General features: G+C 37.9%; 1 protein-coding gene across 1 annotated transcript; it reads right to left on the bottom strand.

The window, feature by feature from the left end:
- Positions 1 to 4,333: 4,333 nt before the first annotated feature.
- On the bottom strand, positions 4,334 to 19,802 carry LOC127449957 (hemicentin-1-like). The gene is made up of 7 exons (XM_051713612.1): positions 19,412 to 19,802; positions 18,507 to 18,767; positions 18,089 to 18,412; positions 17,517 to 17,768; positions 11,625 to 11,939; positions 6,512 to 6,754; positions 4,334 to 6,322 (listed from the first exon to the last, which is right to left on the bottom strand). Exons 1-7 carry the CDS (start codon positions 19,548 to 19,550, stop codon positions 6,102 to 6,104), a joined length of 1,755 nt encoding a protein of 584 aa, XP_051569572.1. The 5' UTR covers positions 19,551 to 19,802; the 3' UTR covers positions 4,334 to 6,101.
- Between the last annotated feature and the right edge of the window lie 203 nt (positions 19,803 to 20,005).

Raw genomic sequence — 20,005 nt, 5'->3', positions numbered from 1 at the left:
CTCCAAGGATTATCACTACCTGCATCCACACGAACCATCATCAGGTTTCAGTTCATCACATCGGCACAGATCTGCTTATTCACCACTCACCTGTTTTCACTGTTTGTGTTGTGTGTCAATAAATACCTGCCTTCGGGTTCAACACTATCATCAAGTCTGGGTTTCTGTGACACAACTGATAATTTAAGAATTTGTTTTTGGCCGTTTTTCATTGTTGTACAGAGTTGCCAAATGCTAATATTTCCATTTTTTTTTTTTTTTTTTTTTTTTTACCAATTTAAAAAATAAGAATAAAAGTTGCTACTACAGCAATTTTTTGTACAGAAAAATCAAATGAGAAAAAATAGTCCATTAGAATATAATGCATACCGTACAGGGATGGGTGTGTGCGTGTGTATAAAATCACCAGGTCAACATCACTGATTTCAACTTTGTATAACTATGCTGAAATGTTATGAGTGTGAATGTACACTTTGTGTTCCTTTACTCCTTTTCAGGATTTTCATTTATTCAATATACAGTATAACCACCAAGAGAATGTCATTTTATTCTAAATTTGAGTTTACCATAAATCAGGGGTAGGGAAACTTTTTCCTATTAAGAGCCATACAATTACTTGCAATTTCTGATTGTGGGTTGAAATTAACGTACGCATTTTTTTATTTTTTTTTATGTCTTTCTATTATACAATATTTTGGGTTATTTAAAATGATTTTTAACTTTTATTTTATTACAGATTCTTTTAAAGGACAATTTTTTGCTTTTCAATTTGTTTCTCTAATGGCCTCACGGGTTGGGTAAAATTGTCTTGCCGGCCTTATATGGCTGTTTAAACAGTAAAATTGTTGTTAATATGCCAATTATACATATTATATCCTGATCATAGTAGCTGATCAAGTTATAAATGGTGTGAACACGTTTTCAACCAAGGTGTTTTTTTGTTTTGTTTTTTTTTGTTTTTTTGAATGTTTCAGAACATATTTTGTTCTGTCTAAATGAAAGTGCTCAGAAATGTGGTTCAATGGTCATACAGTTACAACCAGGGGCTCTGTTTTTATGAAATTGGTCACTGCATTAACAAGTATGACAACCATGTGTATTCTTGCTGCAAAGTCTAAACTCAGTTCCTGCATTTGCAGTTTGGGGATTTCACCAGCAAATGATATCAAACAGCCATTGATCACTTTTAAAACCATGGTTTGTGTGCCAGTAGATCAATATGATTACTTCCACATAAATTGTTTTTATAATTTAATGCCGCCTACATCCAATTAGTCCTGACGAGTACCACATTTTTCATGCGTATAGAAGAAGCATGTCAAGGTCATAGAAATATGCCTGACATTCGACAAGGACATAGTTTATGCACAAAATAATGAAAGACACTAATAGTCCATATTTCTGTTCTTCTTCTTGCATACAGCCCATTTACACAACGAAATTCTTATGAATGGGCTGTTTTCATTTATCTCGACATTTCTTGACAGAGAATGGAATATATATTAGGACGCACAATAACCGGAGAAGAACCTCCAAATTAAATTGCACCCATTCAAGCTTTGCATGTATTATTTTGCCAAACCACTAAAGGCCAAAGTATACAGTACTTCAGCTGTCCACATTGCTGATCGAAACATGCACAGTATTTTATAAAATTATAAGCTTCGCATTTCTGTTTAAACCCTCCAAAAATTGGCCCTTTCACTTCCATTGTAAGTACCTCACTGTAACCTCGATTTTTGCTTTTTTTAAAGAAAAGGAGGAACGATTAATATTTGTGTTAATCAACATTATTCCACAAATGCTGTCAGTTGAATTTAACTTGTATTGAACCCGGACCATTCCATTAAGAAAACCAAGAAGGGGGCATTGTATATAATGTATATAATCATATATAATATATATATGGGATAATCCACGGCTAGGTGTGTGTTAAATTATTTTAAATGCACGACGTGGAGGCGAAGAAGTGCATTTAAAAGAAGTGTCTCCGTAAAGTGCATTTAAACTCGTTTAACTCACACCTAACCGTGGATTATCCTGCTTATACCATGGAATTGATAAGTTACAGCTGTCAAAATGTTTTTGCAGTGCAAATTTTGACTGGAAAAACAAAAAATAACGGTTAATTTTACATAAATGTTATTAGATCTACAGCTCTGCCTATTCAGACACAAAGAAAAAGTAGTGCGCACACACCACACACTTGGTCAAAACTGTGAATTTAAATTCACAATCCAGAAATAATAATATCCACAGAATGTAAAGGGGTGGCACTCCAGAGAAAATGTATTATTTCATTTTTATTCATTGTCATTTTCACATAAATGTGGAAAAACCGACATTACAAACATGGCAGTGACAGTAAAAGTAGCTGAACTACCTGTGCATTCAACGGTTTGAACCAAACGCATTCCAGCCAATCAGAATCGAGTATTCAAACAGACCATGGTATACTTTATATATATATATATATATATATATATATATATATATATATATATATATATATATATATATATATATATACATGTGTGTGTGTATATGTATGTATATATATGTATTAGTTTTCATATATATTATTGTGCTTGTGTACAAATGTAAAAATGTTACATTCTAATAACTTATATGATGTCATGAATTTGCATTTTTAATAATGATACAAGCTGTTATCACTGTTCACAAGGTTGGAACCTAATGTAAATAGAATTAATAATTATATTATAAAAATAAAAACTATATGCAAATAAAAAACTAAAATGTTTTTTACCAAACCCTTGCATAGATGCAGCACAAGCCTATTTGTTAAATTATTGAATATTTACAGTGTTTTCTGAAGTTAAAATATTTCACAATGTATGATGTATTATCTTTAAAATTTGTATGTATTTACACATTTATTACACTTACTACATTACTACATTTTATAACATGTTTGTTTATACACTGGCGGCCAAAGGTTTGGAATAATGTTCAGATTTTGCTCTTATGGAAAGAAATTGGTACTTTTATTCACCAAAGTGGCATTCATCTGTTCACAATGTATAGTCAGGACATTAATAATGTGAAAAATTACTATTACAATTTGAAAAATATTTAACTACTTCAAAGAGTTTACATCAAAAAATCCTCCATGTGCAGCAATGACAGCTTTGCAGATCCTTGACATTCTAGCTGTCAGTTTGTCCAGATACTCAGGTGACATTTCACCCCACACTTCCTGTAGCACTTGCCATAGATGTGGCTGTCTCGTCGGGCACTTCTCACGCACCTTACAGTCTAGCTGATCCCACAAAAGCTCAATGGGGTTAAGATCCATAACACTCTTTTCCAATTATCTGTTGTCCAATGTCTGTGTTTCTTTGTCCACTCTAACCTTTTCTTTTTGTTTTCTGTTTCAAAAGTGGCTTTTTCTTTGCAATTCTTCCCATAAGGCCTGCACCCCTGAGTCTTCTCTTTACTGTTGTACATGAAACTGGTGTTGAGCAGGTAGAATTCAATGAAGCTGTCAGCTGAGGACATGTGTGGCGTCTATTTCTCAAACTAGAGACACTGATGTACTTATCCTCTTGTTTAGTTGTACATCTGGCCTTCCACATCTCTTTCTATCCTTGTTAGAGCCAGTTGTCCTTTGTCTTTGAAGACTGTAGTGTACACCTTTGTATGAAATCTTCAGTTTTTGGCAATTTCAAGCATTGTATAACCTTCATTCCTCAAAACAATGATTGACTGATGAGTTTCTAAAGAAAGCTGTTTCTTTTTTGCCATTTGACCTAATATTGACCTTAAAACATGCCAGTCTATTGCATAATGTGGCAACTCAAAAACAAACACAAAGACAATGTTAAGATTCATTTAACGAACCAAATAGCTTTCAACTGTGTTTGATATAATAGCAAGTGATTTTCAAGTACCAAATTAGCAATTTAGCATGATTACTCGAGGATAAGGTGTTGGAGTGATGGCTGCAGGAAATGGGGCCTGTCTAGATTTGATCAAAAATGACTTTTTTTCAAATAGTGATGGTGCTGTTTTTTACATCAGTAATGTCCTGACTATACTTTGTGATTAGTTGAATCCCACTTTGGTGAATTAAAGTACCAATTTCCTTCCAAAACAGCAAAATCTGTACATTACTCCAAACTTTTGGATGCCAGTGTGTGTGTGTGTGTGTGTGTGTGTGTGTGTGTGTGTGTGTGTATATATATATACATATATATATATATATATATATATATATACACACACACACACAGTATGTATATACAGTATATAATATATATATATTTGTGTATAAATCTGTTATGTTGATTCTATACTTATAATCAACAACTTCAAGTTTCATATAGTTTTTTATTTTTCCACCATTTTTAATTCGATTACATCATTCACAGTGCTTAATGGGGATTGTTCATTACCTCATTTAAGACGTTAAGTAAACAGTCTTGTACCTTTGGCTTTCTGTCTGATTTTCAAATACTTTTTTGCTTCAAATCAAAGCTGCTGTATGGCTAAGAACTATTTTATGAAGAATTTAATGAAATCCCAAAGGGAGAAATTAATGGGAAAAATACTACCAGAACTAAGGTGGCTAGAAAAGTGGCTGGGCACTGTTGTGCTACTGTATATTCCCTAACAATCTGTGTACGAAGCAAATATTACTCAACCAAGTAATATCATGTTATCAGAATATCAGATTCCTCATAAAAGCTGTATCAAGGAAAACTTCCACTCCAGGAAACTCAGTTATAACCTGTGGCTACACATACATTCAGCGCTTCTTTTTAACCATCACAACATTTGTTCTGTCAAATATAATCTGCAAGTCCACTGATTTGAACAACAGACCTTTGCAAATGTTGTGATTTAATTAGCAGTTGATAATGGATCTAAGAGTGAAGTGAATGGAACACTGGTCCATGAATAAAACAAATATGAACCCACTGAAGAAACTGCTGACTAACTATCTACCCACTGACTTCCACTGTGATCTCGCAAACTCTCACAAACTGCTCTCCAGCTGTTCTGTCTGAGAAGACTGTGGATGACAGCAACTCTACTTGTCTTTCCAGCCCAGTGACACCACAGTGACTGCTCGAATTTCTGCCTGCCTGGCGGACATCTCGGCCTGGATGAAGGAGCACCACCTGCAACTCAACCCAGCCAAGACTGAACTCCTTGTCTTTCCAGCCAACCCTGCTGTTGAACACAACATCACCGTGCAGCTGGGTGCAACTACAGTAACGCCTTCCAAATTGGTCAGAAATCTAGGGGTAACCATCGACAACAGACTAAATTTCACAGACCACATCTCAAAGACCGCAAGATCATGTAGATTTACACTCTAAAATATCAGGAAGATAAGACCCTTCCTCTCTGAACATGCCACACAACTGCTTGTCCAGTCACTTGTCATAACTAGACTGGACTACTGTAACGCTCTCATTACAGGCCTCTCTGCATGTGCAATTAGACCCCTGCAAATGATCCAGAATGCAGCAGCACGTCTGGTCTTTAATGAACCAAAGAGAGCACGTTACACCACTCCTTGGCTCTCTCCATTAGCTACCGGTTGATGCACGTATCAAATTCAAGGCTCTGATGCTGGCATACAGAACAGTCACTGGGTCTTCTCCAGCATACCTAAAATCATTTAAGCAGAGCTACGTGCCCACTAGAAGTCTGCGGTCGGCTAAGGAACGTCGCCTTGTTGTACCAACACAAAGAGGCACCAAAACACTTTCCCGGACTTTCAGCTTCATCATACCACGTTGGTGGAACGACCTTCCCAACTCCATCCGTGAAGCTGACTCAATCTCTGTCTTCAAAAAACGAATAAAAACACATCTTTTCCATGAGCACTTAACCAGTCATTAAAAAAAAAAAAAAAAAAAATCTGTTGCACTTTATTCTGTTTTGAATACTATTATGATGCTAGTGATACTTTGTAATACAGCACTTTTCATACCACTGTCTCCTAAGATGATTCGCTTATGTTTTCCTCTCTTGTAAGTCGCTTTGGATAAAAGCATCTGCCAAATGAATAAATGTAAATGTAATGTAAATGTATCTGCAGACAGAGCAAATGCAGGATTCATCACCTAAGCAGGGATAATGCTCTGAGAGAGTTTCTTCATGGGAATTGAGTTGTCTTTGCCATTTTGTGCTATATTTCCATTTTGTGCACTAGGCTTTGCATCCTTCAGGCTATAATGGCCCATCTTGGCTTTTTTGTAGTAGATGGAGTAGATGAAGATGAAGATGACCGAGATGAATACCACGGTGACAGCAACAAGGCCTGCTATTAAAGGCAGGTAATCCTCTGTGTCAAAATAAATAAAGAATACCAGAAAATCAGACACAATCATAGAAAACGAATCAACAGCCTAAACAGTTATTAAAGGAATGTTACGGTTTCAGTCCAATTAATAATTGTATTCTAATTGTAATTACACAGAAATGGAAGTACTACGGTCAGTTTTACTTAAGCAAAGCAAACTGAAACAATTACCTTTTAAGACCACTATTACATTTCTGGTGGTGGTGCCAGCGGAATTGTTTGCAGTGCAGTAAATATTCTCAGGTGTTGCTTCTGTTATAGTAAGAGTTCCACCATCAGCTATAACATTAGTGATGGGGCCCCAGCTGATTGTTGGTTTTGGGTGTCCCTCTGCTTCACAAACAAGCACTGTTGGATAGCCTCGAAAAACAGGCACTCTGAAGGGCAGTTTGGTCACATTGATGATCGGTTTAACTAAATGAATTTGATAAACACAGGTATAGGAAAAGAACATTAGAACTACATCAGCATAAAATACAGCTTCTTAACCTGTTAAACTCTGATACATTTTTGGACAGCCACCCGCAATTTTTTACACTCAATTAATGCAAAAAAGTGGTCTAATGTTTTCAGAAAAAAAGACCCCAATTATTCCTAAATAATGTGTGTTTATAATCTTATCATAAACAAGTTTTTTGAAAATTATTTTTTCTTGTCCTGACTTTGTAAACATGTAATTCTGGTTCTGTTCACTCTAGCTCACTTTGAAAAGTTGTTTCATTCCACTAGGTGGCAGTAAGCACAAGAAGCGATCCTCCCCTTTGTGATGATATATATATAACATTTTATAATAGTCAAAAACATATTTTTCTGATGATTTGTTTATAATGCTTTTTGTGATGGATGGCATATTTTGCTCTGAATATCTAACGGCGGTTTACATATCCTCCGTGAGCGGGGCGTGAGCGAGTCATGAGCAGCGCATTTTCATTTCGGTATTCATATTAACAGATTACACCCTTCACACTGCAAGCATGAGTTGCGAGGTGACGCATCCCAGAAGCGGCAGCAAGCAGATAGTTTCGGCGTAGAGCCTATTTTTGCTGCGTGGCTCTGGGTGTAGAAAATCTAAAATAATGAGGAGATTATAGAAAATAACCAGGAGCATTTGAAAAATATTTAAACTGAGCCTACAACACTACAGTCTGCATACAAACAAACACAACTAAATAAAAGAATGAATAAAAACTATATTGCTTTTGCCTGTTTATGTATATACGTATAGGGATATAGTAGGCTTTGGGCTTTACAACATTAACCGATCATGACCAAGTTCGCAGATAAACATACACATGAGTGCCTGCTGTTTTCGTTGAAGCAACAATTTACCTCATTCGAATTTGCATGGTCACAACAATGGACGAGACCAGACTGATTGTGGAGGTTGAGAATTACAAAGTGTTGGACAACCCTCAGCATTTATTATATGTACAAGTATTTATTAGCAAAGGAAAAGGTGTGGGATACTGTTTTTCCTACACAGAGCCGTAGCTGTGTCTCAAAGAAGAGACACGACCAATGTGAAAGCCCAACCCGACCACGCAGCACACACCCTGCTCACGGAGGATATGTGAAACCAGCGTAAGATATAACATTAGATTATTCAGCCAAGCATGCTCACAGACAACTACAAAATTGCTATTTTTTTAGAAAACAGAAAGCAGATATAAAGTTTTTAGCTATTTGGGACTTACTGCGCTGTGATCGGTGCATAAATGAGATGTTTATACTACTCCAATTCCGAAAAAGTTGGGACAGTATGAAAAATGCTAATAAAAACAAAAAGGAGTGATTTGTAAATTATATTCACCCTTTGCTAAATTGAAAGCACTACAACTACACATTATATGATGTTTTACCTTTTTTAAATGTACAGTAATTTAAAATCAGATGATTGCAACACGCTCCAAAAAAGTTGAGACAGACGAGTGTTTCACTGTGAAACATCATAATTTCTTCTAATAACACTTATTAAGCATTTGGGCACTGAAGACACAAGTTTGTTCCATTCATCCATTATGCTGTTCTTCGGCTGCACAATCATAAGGGGTTTTCGTAGCCGTATGGTGCGCTTCGTAATGTGCCACACATTCTCAATTGGAGACAGGTCAGGACTGCAGGCAGGCCAATCTAGCACCCACACTCTCTGCTTACACAGCCATGCATTTGTAATCCGGGCAGTATGTGGTTTGAAGTTGTCCTGCTGGAAAATGCAAGGGACTTCCCTGGAAAAGACGGTTCTGGATGGCAGTATATGTTGTTCCAAAATTTGTACATATCTGTCTGCATTCATGGTGTTCTCACTGATGTGCAAGTTACCCATGTCATGGGCACTGACACACCCCTGGCCCATACAGACACTGGCGTTTGGACCTGATGCTGATAACAGCTTGGATGGTCCATTTCCTCTTTGGCACGAAAACACCACGGCTGTGTTTTTCAAAAACGTTTTGAAATGTGGACTCTTCAGACCAAAAAACTTTGTTCCACTGTTCTACTTTCCATCTAAGATGAGACCGAGCCCAGAGAAGTCGGCAGCGCTTCTGGACAGTGTTGATGTAGGGCTTCTGCTTTGCATAGTAAAGTCTTAACTTGCATCTGTGGATGCAGCGACGAGTTGTGTTGACTAACAAAGGTTTACTAAAGTAATCCCAAACCCATGTTCATGATATCCATTACAGATAAATGCTGTTTTTTAAGACAGTGACGTCTGAGGGATCAGCGATCACACGCATTCAGAAATGGTTTTGGTCTTGCCCTTTACGCACTGAGATTTGACCAGGTTCCTTGAATCTTTTAACTATATTGTGCACTGTAGAGGGTGAAATGCCCAAAATCCTTCCTATCTGTCTTTGGGGAACATTGTTCTCAAAGTGCTGGATTATTTGCTGAAGCATCTGTTGGCAAACTGAAGTCTTGAATGATCCTTGCTCTTGAAGGTCTAAGCTGTTTTTGGAGGCTCCTTATATACTATGACACGATTGCCTCACCTGTTTAACATATGTTTCACATTGCCTTGTTATTTCAACTCGTCAAATTTTTATTAGTCTTAAATTGCCCGTCTCAACTTTTTTGGAGCGTGTTGCAATCATCTGATTTGAAATTACTGTACATTTTCAAACAACAATGAAATTCACAAGGTAAAACATCATATAATGTGTAGCTGTAGTGCTTTCAATATAGTAAAGGGTGAATATAATTTACAAATCACTCCTTTTTGTTTTTATTAGCATTATTTATACTCTATCAACTTTTTTGGAATTGGGGTTGTATTTGATGACTCACAGAAATCATTTCACTTTGATTCTTTTGAAAATCTTTCAAGCTGAATTTTCAATGCAAAGGTTTTGAGGCCTTATTTTGTTATTTTAAGTAACATAAATGCAAAAGTGATGGTGATCTCTGAAAAGTGCAGATTCTAAGCTTTCAAATGATACCTCATATGCCTGACTTGTTTATACGGAAACTTCAACGTTTTAAGCGTAAACATTTTCGCGATATAGCGCCCCCCCTTTGGATCCATGTTAATACATTTTTATTTTTTTTTTAAACCCAAAGAAAAGCAGTTGCCACACTGATAAGTGTCTGTTTTGGTTTTGAATTAATGGAGACGAAATAAATTATGGTGTACCGTTGTACTGAATAACAGATTCTGATCTATACAGACATTTGGATTGTGCTGTGTGTGTGGGGTACAAAATCTAAGATTGTCCACTGCCGCCACATTTTCTTAAACAAGCAGTAAAATGTGGGGTTTTTCTAAATGCATGTTACATCTTAGTCTTTAATCAAAAGTCAGGATAATGATGTAGATAGTAGTTCCCCAGTTAGTTTCCTACAGTGGATGTGTTGTGAAATGGCAAAAAGATTTAATAAACAGATATCCAAACAGCCTCATCTGACCCTTCCTTATAACCACACAAATACACTTTTTTAACAATGTGTCCACATTGGATGTGTACGGCAAGTTGTGACATGTTCAAACTGAATCTCTCCCATTATAATCAATGGAGCTGCCTATACTTGAAGTGGACGTTGCGTTACGTTGTACTTGAGTTGACAGATACCCTTTTTTATTTTTGACCCATTGCACAGCTTCTATGTTTTTCTGAAATTAAATTAAGCAGTGGCTATTTGCACAAAGTACAAATAGCAATAGATGCTATTTAAACTAAATGTAAACAGCAACAAAAAGCCTCTTCTTTGCACTAATTGTAATAGTGGCAGATTTGCACCCCTAATTAAATACTAACATAGTACATTTCAGGAGTCATAACCAATACAAGTGAAATTTGATGATTCTTGATGCAAAATTCAGTTGAGTAGCTTCTCTCTCTACTCCCTTTTCCGTTTGAACTGTTAACGAGATCGACCAGTCGATCGATGTAATGAGCACCCCTGCCCTACACCAATCCTTACACCTAACCCTAACCTTCCTGTACAAAAATTAACCATGGTTTTACTACAGTAACCATAGTATCTCCATGATATTTTGTAGTAAAATCATAGTAACCACAATATTAAAACAAGTGACCAAATCACTGTGAGGCAATCAATCCTAATATTTATTTTTATTCATTAATATAAGTAAAAAAGTAGTATTAAAGGGAAAAAAGTAGTATTAAAGGAAATATTAAGAGTTGAGACAGGAAACAGGATGGGGAAAAGTGGGACAAAGGGGGGAATCGAACCCAGGCCCGTCTGCATGAAAAACACATCTACACCGTTTTTACACACTAAGGCATTGCAGTGAGACATAGGGGCTCAGTTTGTCTTTTCTCTGTATTTCCACCAGACAACTTAAGTGCAAATAGCCTCGCTGTGTGGGAAGGTGCTATTTACACCTAGTGCATATAGTCACTTCAATAAAATTATTGTATTTACAAATATCATTTGTGTGAATTGATTGCTTATGTATTTTTATTTGTTATACATTTAATAACGTCTGATCTTTCAACACACGTTCACCGTTATAAAAATGGACGTGTTATTTTAAAACAGCTAAATCACAGATGTTAATGGTACAAAACAAAAGATTATTTAAATTTGAATGCCAGAGATCAGAGACATCATGGGCTAGCTTTAAAGCTGAAGTGTGTAATTATTCTAACATTGCAGAAGTTACACACTTCCAGAAGTTAATGTAGCAGGGACAATGCAAGACTCCACACATCCTTATCACATTTCTTATTTCATATGGCAATAACTAGAACCAATATAATGCCTGTTAAATGTAATTTTCTGCATGACAGCAGCTGTTTAAAGCTGATCAATCCATTCTTACCATGAACTGCAATGTAAAGAGGTTCTGATGTCACTCTAGGAGGAGGTTGAGGTCCTTCTGCTCCCAGTTGCAGCTCTGCTTCACACCTGTACTGAGCTCCATCATCAGTCCTGTTTGGAGTGATGGAGTGTGAAGCAGTTACATTCATTGTACTGTTTGTACTATTGACGGTGATGAGATCCACCAGAGTCTGTCCTTTGTACCATCTCACAACGAGACTCTGATCAGGAAAAATTTTCTGAATGCAACACTGGAGCTCATATTGATTGCCCACAATCATTGGTCCTGTGTGATTTACAGTGATGATGAAAATATCTGGAAGACATAAGCATAAATGGAATAGTTAAAATGCTGAAACACATTTTAACAGAGCTCCCTAAATAAATTGCATTTATAGATCAACCACTTACAACTCATTTTAAACTATCTGATTTATTTATATCCAGCAAAATTTATATTTTTATTGAATATTTTATTGAATATTTTATTTAATATTGATGGAGCAACATAATTTGTGTGAAAAGATATAATAATGGAAGATTGTTTTAAAAAAAAAAAAAAAAAAACACACTTGTGGAAATAGGCCTCCTTATAGAGCTTATAGTGATATAGTGTAGTGCAACTGTTATAGGACAAAATTAAATCAAAAGTGCCTTTCACCTCGGGCATATGTCTAAAATCTTGATGTTGATCAAAAAATTAAAAATAAAAAATAGTTCATGGACCTTATGCATCAGCTACCCAATAATATCAAACCCAACAAATCTGCCACAGCACACTGGCCTTTGCTCCCATTCGGTGAAATCATTAACCTATTTTGTGTTGTCAGCATTGTTGTTGAGGAATTTCCAGTTAAAGCGGGTGGGCTGTGCAGATGTGGTGCACGTCACGGGTTAATTTCCTCTAAATTCTAAAAAACAACAATGCTTGCAGGCTCTGTCACTAATCACAGAACACAACGATCAACCATTTAAACGGGTCAAATGTACCTGACTGTAATAGCCTTTCCAAATGACTAACGGACACAGAATTACTGGGCTAGAGACATCACACTTGTGTACATCAGAAAACATCTGGTGATGTTTCATGCATATGTTTGTTATGTTTTACTGGAAAACTTATTCTATTGAATATATTTGCAGTTGATGACAGATTAATCTTATGGTTGAGTACGACTGACTGTGGTTAGCTCAAGCAGGCAGTGAATGTTAACAAAGACCATTTATTTATCTTATCTGACAACGTTATTCTATCGCCAGATACATGGATTGTTATGCAACACTTAAGTCTTTGAAGAAGTGCAAAACAGTGAAGGAAAGGAAATACTAGAGCTTTTTTTGGTCAGTTTATGACGTACTTAACATCCCTTTCCAAGTTCAAAACCAAAAACGCTTCTGAAACGAAATTAATTGTTTCTTTGTTGGGAAAACACAACACAAGTTATATAAATGTCCTACCATTCAAAGCATACCGCTGCGACAGCAGATCCAAAATTAGACATGTGAAGATCATACCACGCCGTCATTTTAATGGTGGCCGCGCTGGATCAACACTGCTTTTCCACAAGCTAACAGTGTTTCATTCTTATGTCAACCAGCTCTAGAGGTAACACACACCATTTCAGACCATTCATTTATACAGGAAAGCACTGCCTAGTCTGCCCTCCCCCACAGATCTTTTCGAGTGAATGAACGTTACATTTATATAGCGCTTTTCTGACACTACACTCAAAGCACTTTACACAGTGAACAGGGGACTCTCCTCAACCACCACCAGTGTACAGCATCCACATAGATGATGCAACGGCAGCCACAGTGCACCAGTACACTCAACCCATACCAGCTGTTGGTGGAGAGGAGAGAGCAGAGTTATAGAGCCAGTTAGTGGATGGGGATTATTAGGAGGCCATGATTGAGAAGGGCCAATGGGGGGAATTTAACCAGGACGCCAGGGTTACACCTCTAATCTTTACGATTAGTGCTGTAGGATTTTTAATGACCACAGAGAGTCAGGACCTCGGTTTAACATCTCATCTGAAGGATGGTGCCTTTTTACAGTATAGTGCCCCCATCACTATACTGGGGCAGTAGAACCCACACAGACCACAGGGTGAGCACTCCCTGCTGGCCTCCCTAATATCTCTTCCAGCAGCAACCTTAGTTTTCCCCAGGAGGTCTCCCATCCAGGTACTGACCAGACTCAACCCTACTTAGCTTCAGTGGGCAACAGGTCTTGAGATACAGGGTGACATGACTGCATGTTGAACTTTATTAATTTGCACCATCAAAACAAATCCTTTTTTAAGAAAGGTAGAGCTCATTCATCTGTGTTTTACATGTTTCGAAAATGTAATGTCATTTTGAACATGGCATTTAAGCATTTAATGACCACATTCGAGACGGCAACAGTTATCTGCTTTATCAGGTCATTTCACTTCACCCCATTTTACCCTCATTGTCAACACATCCGCTACCTCAGATATATACATGGGTGGGTCTGTTGGAAAGACTATTTGGTTTCTCTTCCCACACTTTGTGTGTCACAGAATATTGGACTGGAGTGTCAACATAAAATTGACCATATTTACATTCTTGAAATAAATATTCTTTCATAAGTTTATATTTTACAAGTCTGGTCAGTAGAGGGGCCTGGGTAGCTCAGTGGTAAAAACGCTGGCTACCACCCCCGGAGTTCGTGAGTTTGAATCCCAGGGTGTGCTGAGTGACTCCAGCCAGATCTCCTAAGCAACCAAATTGGCCTGGTTGCTAGGGAGGGTAGAGTCACATGGGGTAATCTCCTCGTTATCGCTATAATGTGGTTCGCTCTTGGTGGGGCACGTGGTGAGTCGTGTGTAGATGCCGTGGATGGCATGGGCCTCCACATGTGCTATGTGCTCAACAAGCCACATCATAAGATGTGCAGGTTGACGGTCTCAGATGCAGAGGCAGCTGAGATTCTTCCTCCTCCACCTGGACTGAGGCAAGTCACTACACCACCACAAGGACTTAGAGCAAGTTGGGAATTGGACATTCCAAATAGGGAGAAAATAAAAAATAAAGGTAAAAAAAAGACTGGTAAGTAAAAAACATAAAAATGCTTTTATTTGAGATACATTCAAGTTGGCAGATGTGACTTGCAGCTGGATCATAGAGTGAAGTGGACTGCTCCATATATACTCTCACAAGCTGCTCTGTCTGTTGTGGGGCTTAGCAGATGGAACAAACTCAAGAAATCATCACCAAAGACAAGATACTGATCTATCTGAGAGAGTTCCTTCATGGGAATTGTGCTGGCTGTGCTATGTCTCCATTTTATGCATTGAGCTGTGCACTCCTCAGGCTATTATGACCCTTCTTGGCCTTTTTATTGTAGAAAAAGGAGATGCAGAAAATTATGACTGAGATGACCACCACTATGGCAACAATAACTGCTGCTATTATGGTCCAGTAATTCTATGTGTCAAAAGAAACAAAGCATACAAGTAAATCAGTCAAAATCATTGCAGCAACTCTAAGGAACAGTTGGAGCCTTAATGCAACAATTGTTATATATCCAAGCGAGCAAGCAAAAAGCTTTCCATTTGGGATGCGCTGTCGCGGAGTCCTCACCGCTGCCATCTGCAAGGGGAGCAGCTGCAGCCATCTGCCTGGGGACGGAGGGGTAGCTGCCGGCCACTGAGAGTCGGAGGAACCACTGTTGTCTTCCAAGAAAGGGGAGGAGTTGTTCTGTCCACCAGGGGTCGGAGGACTCGCTGCTGTCCGCCAAGGGAGGAGGGAGCTGTCGTCCGCCAGAGGTCAGAGGAGTGGCTGAGGACCAGGCAATGGCGTGTCCGGGAACAGGCGAGCCAGTTTTCTCTCTCTCTCTCTCTGTCGCTCCACCACGCTCTTTCCCTCTTCCCTTTCCCTCCCCTCGTCTCTCCCAGGGCTCCAGAAAGGCAGGGAAGACCTGCCGGCAGGCAAGGCCGGAAGGACAACACCCCGCCCTCCAGGAAGGGAGGGAAGGGGAGTACGTCATGCCGGGGGTTTCCCCGGCCTGAGTTGGGTGATGGGAGGAGTGTGACAAGGAGGAGGGTGGGGCCGGGCCATGAGGTCACAAAAAACAGCCCTGAATCGGGCTAATCAGCCGGGAGGGGGATAAAGACAGATTGGAGGCGCCAGTTCATGAGAGAGAGCCACATGCGGCCGCTCTGTGTGTGTGTCTGTGTGTTTGTGTTTAAGTTGATTTAAGTTGATTTATGTTATTAAAAGTTACATTGACTGTTCAGTAGGTTCCCGCCTCCTCCTTGCCCACCTTTACCCTGTTACAAGTTCATAATCCATACAACTCCAGTGGTTAAATCCCTATCTTCCGAAGCAACTTGATAAGTGTGGGTTAGAAACAAATCAATATTGAAATCCTTTTTTACTATCAATCTCAACTTTCACTTTTACATTCTTCTTTTATTTTTGGCGGTTTGCATTGTTCATATCACCACCAACTGGGCAGGGTAGAGAATTTATAGTAAAAAAGGACTTAAATATTGATCTGTTTCTTTTCCACACCTATCATGTTGCTTCAGAAGACAGGATTTAATCATTGGAGTCTTATGGTCTTACTTTTATGCTGACTTTATATGCATTGTGGAGCTTCAAAATTTTGGAATTTGGTACCCCTTTACTTGCATTGTGAGGACCAACAAAGCTGGAATATTCTTGTAAAAATCTCAGTTTGTGTTCAGCAGAATAAAGAAAGTCATACACATCTGGGATGGAGAGAATTTTCATGTTTGGGTGAACTATTCCTTTATTGCTCCCAGCATTTCTCATTTGTAATTGCATTTTGTACTAGTAATATTTCAGTTAAAGAGCTCTACAATAGATTTTCTACTAGTAAGAATCTCAATTACAGAGCTCTATAATAGATTTTTTTACTAGCAAAAATTCCAATTACAGTTATTTGCTTTTTTACTAGTAAGAATGCAATTGCAGAGCTCTACAATTGAAATACATAGCTCTACAATTGCATTTTACTAGTAATTATTTACTAGATTTACAATAAAGTTTTTACTAGTAAGAATTATATTTACAGAGCTCCCTTATGATATTTTTACTAGAAAGAACGCAGTTGCAGAGTTCTCTAATTAAAAATAAATGGGAGTCAATGGAAACATGAAAATTCTAAATTCCTTTGTAAAGCTCTGTAATTGGAATTTTCATTATTAAAAATGCAATTGAAGAGCTCTCGAACTGAAATTCTTAATATTAAAAATTCAGCAATTAAGCTCTGTAATAGAAAGAACTGCAGTTGGAATTCTTCCTAGTAAAAATGTAATTATACGAATAACTCTGGGGACATTAAAAGATAATTTTGCCTTCCGTACAGTTACACATCCTCTGACATTAAGTCTGCAAACGGAGCATTACCACACAAATAAGCCAAACAACACCATCCAAAGGTGCAACTACTGTTTGAAAGGCCAAAGTACTGTAATTGCAAAGAAAGAATCTATGCTTAAATCTGAAAGGTGTTAGCAAATTGTTTGAAGTAAAATTTGTAAAAGTAAAAAGGCACACTGGCAAAGAGAACAATCACATGCATCTTAGACTTTGTCAAATTGTGTTTTCTGTCATATTTTCATAATAATTTTCTTATTTCATCTAACCAAACTATGCATCAAACCAAACCAAACCAGTTTAAAGTGTTTAATATGTGTTATAAGCTTGATGAAAAACAACAACTGTCCTGTTCAAACTTGTGCTGCTTTGAAAAAACCACAGTACCATTCTGTATGTTTGCAATCAGAAATTGAAGCACTATTACTAAAGCAAACAGAAACAGCAATTACCAAAGTAGATCAAGTCAAGTGGCTGAATGCAAAACATCAAAAAAAATAATAATAATAATCATAGTTACCTTGTACAACCACTGTCACTTTTCTGATGGTGGTGGCAACAGAATTTGTAGCAGTGCAGTAGTAAATACCATCATTCTCATATGTTGCTTCAGTTATAGTGAGATTTCCATCAGTAACTATAACGTTGTTGGCGTGGTTCCAGCTGATTGTTGGTTTTGGGTGTCCCTCTGCTTCACAAACAAGCACTGTTGGATAGCCTCGAAACACAGGAACTTTAGAGGGCAGTTTGGTCTCATTGATGATCGGTTTAACTTAAAGAAGAATTTGAAAAACACATGTATAGGAAAAGAGATGGCATTAAGAGTTGTTGCATTAGGATGAACTACTGCATCTTATTCTTTTCATGTTAATCAATGCATAATAAGAAAAGCAGTTGTCACATTAACAAGCCTAATGTTTTGATTTGAATTTAAATAGCTGATGAACAATGAACAATGATACTGAATGACAGATAATCTATCAATTGTTTTTTAATCTTGCAGTGTGGGGGCCACAAAATGCTATAAGGACAGTCCATTACAAGTAAGCATTACACAAATATGCTTTAAAGCTAACCAATCAATAGACTTACAATGAACTGTAATGTTGAGAGATTCTGATGCCACTCTTGGGGGAGGTTGAGGTCCTTCTGGTCCCAGTTCCAGTTCTGCTTCACACCTGTATTGAACTCCATCATCAGTTCTGTTTGGAGTGATGAAGAGTGTAGCAGTGACATTCACTGGAGTCTCAGTGGTGTCATCAAATTTAATGAGATTCACCAGAGTCTGTCCTTTGTACCATTTCACACTGAGATTACTAACAGGAGCCACATCCTGAATGTCACACTGGAGCTCATACTGATTGCCTTCTATGACAGTGTTATCTATTGTGCTGATGGACACATTGCCTGGAGTCTCTGTGAAGAATGATTTAAAGACTCTGATATCTACAGCAATCAATGCAGATATTGATATATCAGTGAATGGAAAGCAGAAAAGTATGAAACTCACTGTAAATAATGATTGGTATGGGTATTAGACACTGTTCTCCATTATAGTTTATGTAGCAGATTGGCTCTATATCCCATTGCCTCAGGTTTGACACTCTCCAGGTGACCAGACTGTCAATGGTCAAGGATACTCCTCCATCACTGGATTCCAGGCCCATCCCATCATGAGGGACAGAAGTACTGCAGTTAACTGAAACAGAATCGCCGTATCTCACGACTTTTGACGGACTGAGCTGATAAGGGGGACACTGAACGTCAGTACCTGTAAATACATTGAAAAGAACACTGTGATTTACTGTAAAATGATACTGCGCCCTCCTCACAAGCGACTGCCAGTCTAAATATGTTTGCTTTAAATTGGACAGTGCTAAATAAATTCAAATGAAAAAGGCAACGAATTACTTGTATGACAGGGTATAATAACAGTATCATGTTACTAGACGGGCAGAAATAATTCAAATAAACTACCACGAGCTGTTAAGTATTAACCATTGCCAGCCGCAGTCAAGGCTCGGTATTCATTACAACAACAACAACAACAAAAAGTAATGCCATGTTTTTTGAGGACTACCATTGTACTCTTTGAAAAACCTTAAAGTAGCATGTAAATAATGGTATGAATATGAATACTTCAATACCACAGTGTGTTTTAAAGAACCATAACCTTCTGATCCCATCATTCTACCGTTATAACGCCCCAATATATACGATATATACAAACCAAATGCAAACCATTCACTAACGTTAGGGTAACGTTCTTGCTGGGCTAACATTATATGTTTATGTAAATCGGGTTTATTAATAGAAGGAATTAAATAAGCTATTTTCCCATAATCTTGTTTGTAAACTAATCTCAACTAGAGAGAGAGCAAAAACAATTTATGAGAAAAACAATTAAATTCTTACCTGCGACTAGCGATACAAGTGAGAAGTACAGAAAACTCCTAAAACATCGCAACAGCGTTACTTCAAACGTTTTGTTTCTTCTTTTGTTAATATCGAAAATCTGAAATGTTGTGGTGAGACACAACGCACGCTTCTGCATTTTGAAAACCAGTTCTGGTCCCAAGAAACGATGGTCTCCTCTCTCTGTAGATCTGTGTTAAATTTCACCAGCGTGAGATGAAGAGTGAAAGTGACCACGTGTTTGGTCATAGAAAATCCTTTAGCAGTTCTGCAATCTTGTCCTGCAGTTCAGCTCACTGGAATGTCCCGCTCTAATAAGGGAGTTCTAGTTAAACTCATGCATCCCTCTTTCATGCATTCCTTTCATGCATTCCTCCTCCCCTGGCCATTATTTGACTTCCAGTTATAGTAGGGTGACTAGACGTCCCCGTTTTCCTGGGACAGTCACGGTTTTTGGTGGCCTGTCCCCGACTGGAGCTGTCCCCAGAAATGCCCCCGTTTTTCCAGAGTGTTCAAGACAGCGTTCATAGTGAAATATTACTATGCAAGAAAGCCGGAGCAGCAAAGCCTACCTTGTGCTGTTTATTTTGACCA

The sequence above is a fragment of the Myxocyprinus asiaticus genome, chromosome 13, assembly GCF_019703515.2.
Source record: "Myxocyprinus asiaticus isolate MX2 ecotype Aquarium Trade chromosome 13, UBuf_Myxa_2, whole genome shotgun sequence".
Classification (NCBI taxonomy): domain Eukaryota; kingdom Metazoa; phylum Chordata; class Actinopteri; order Cypriniformes; family Catostomidae; genus Myxocyprinus; species Myxocyprinus asiaticus.
The sequence above is the reverse complement of the archived record's forward strand: the minus strand, read 5'-3'. Positions and strand labels throughout refer to the sequence as shown.

Bases quoted from the DNA above. Each gene is read 5' to 3' on its own strand.
- LOC127449957 (XM_051713612.1), bottom strand. From the start codon at position 19,550: ATGCAGAAGCGTGCGTTGTGTCTCACCACAACATTTCAGATTTTCGAT. The intron at 11,940-17,516 runs GTAACTATGATT...TATGTCTTCCAG, and splicing joins AGTGACAGTGGTTGTACAAG to ATATTTTCATCATCACTGTA. The intron at 6,323-6,511 runs GTAATTGTTTCA...ATTTTGACACAG, and splicing joins TGTAATAGTGGTCTTAAAAG to AGGATTACCTGCCTTTAATA.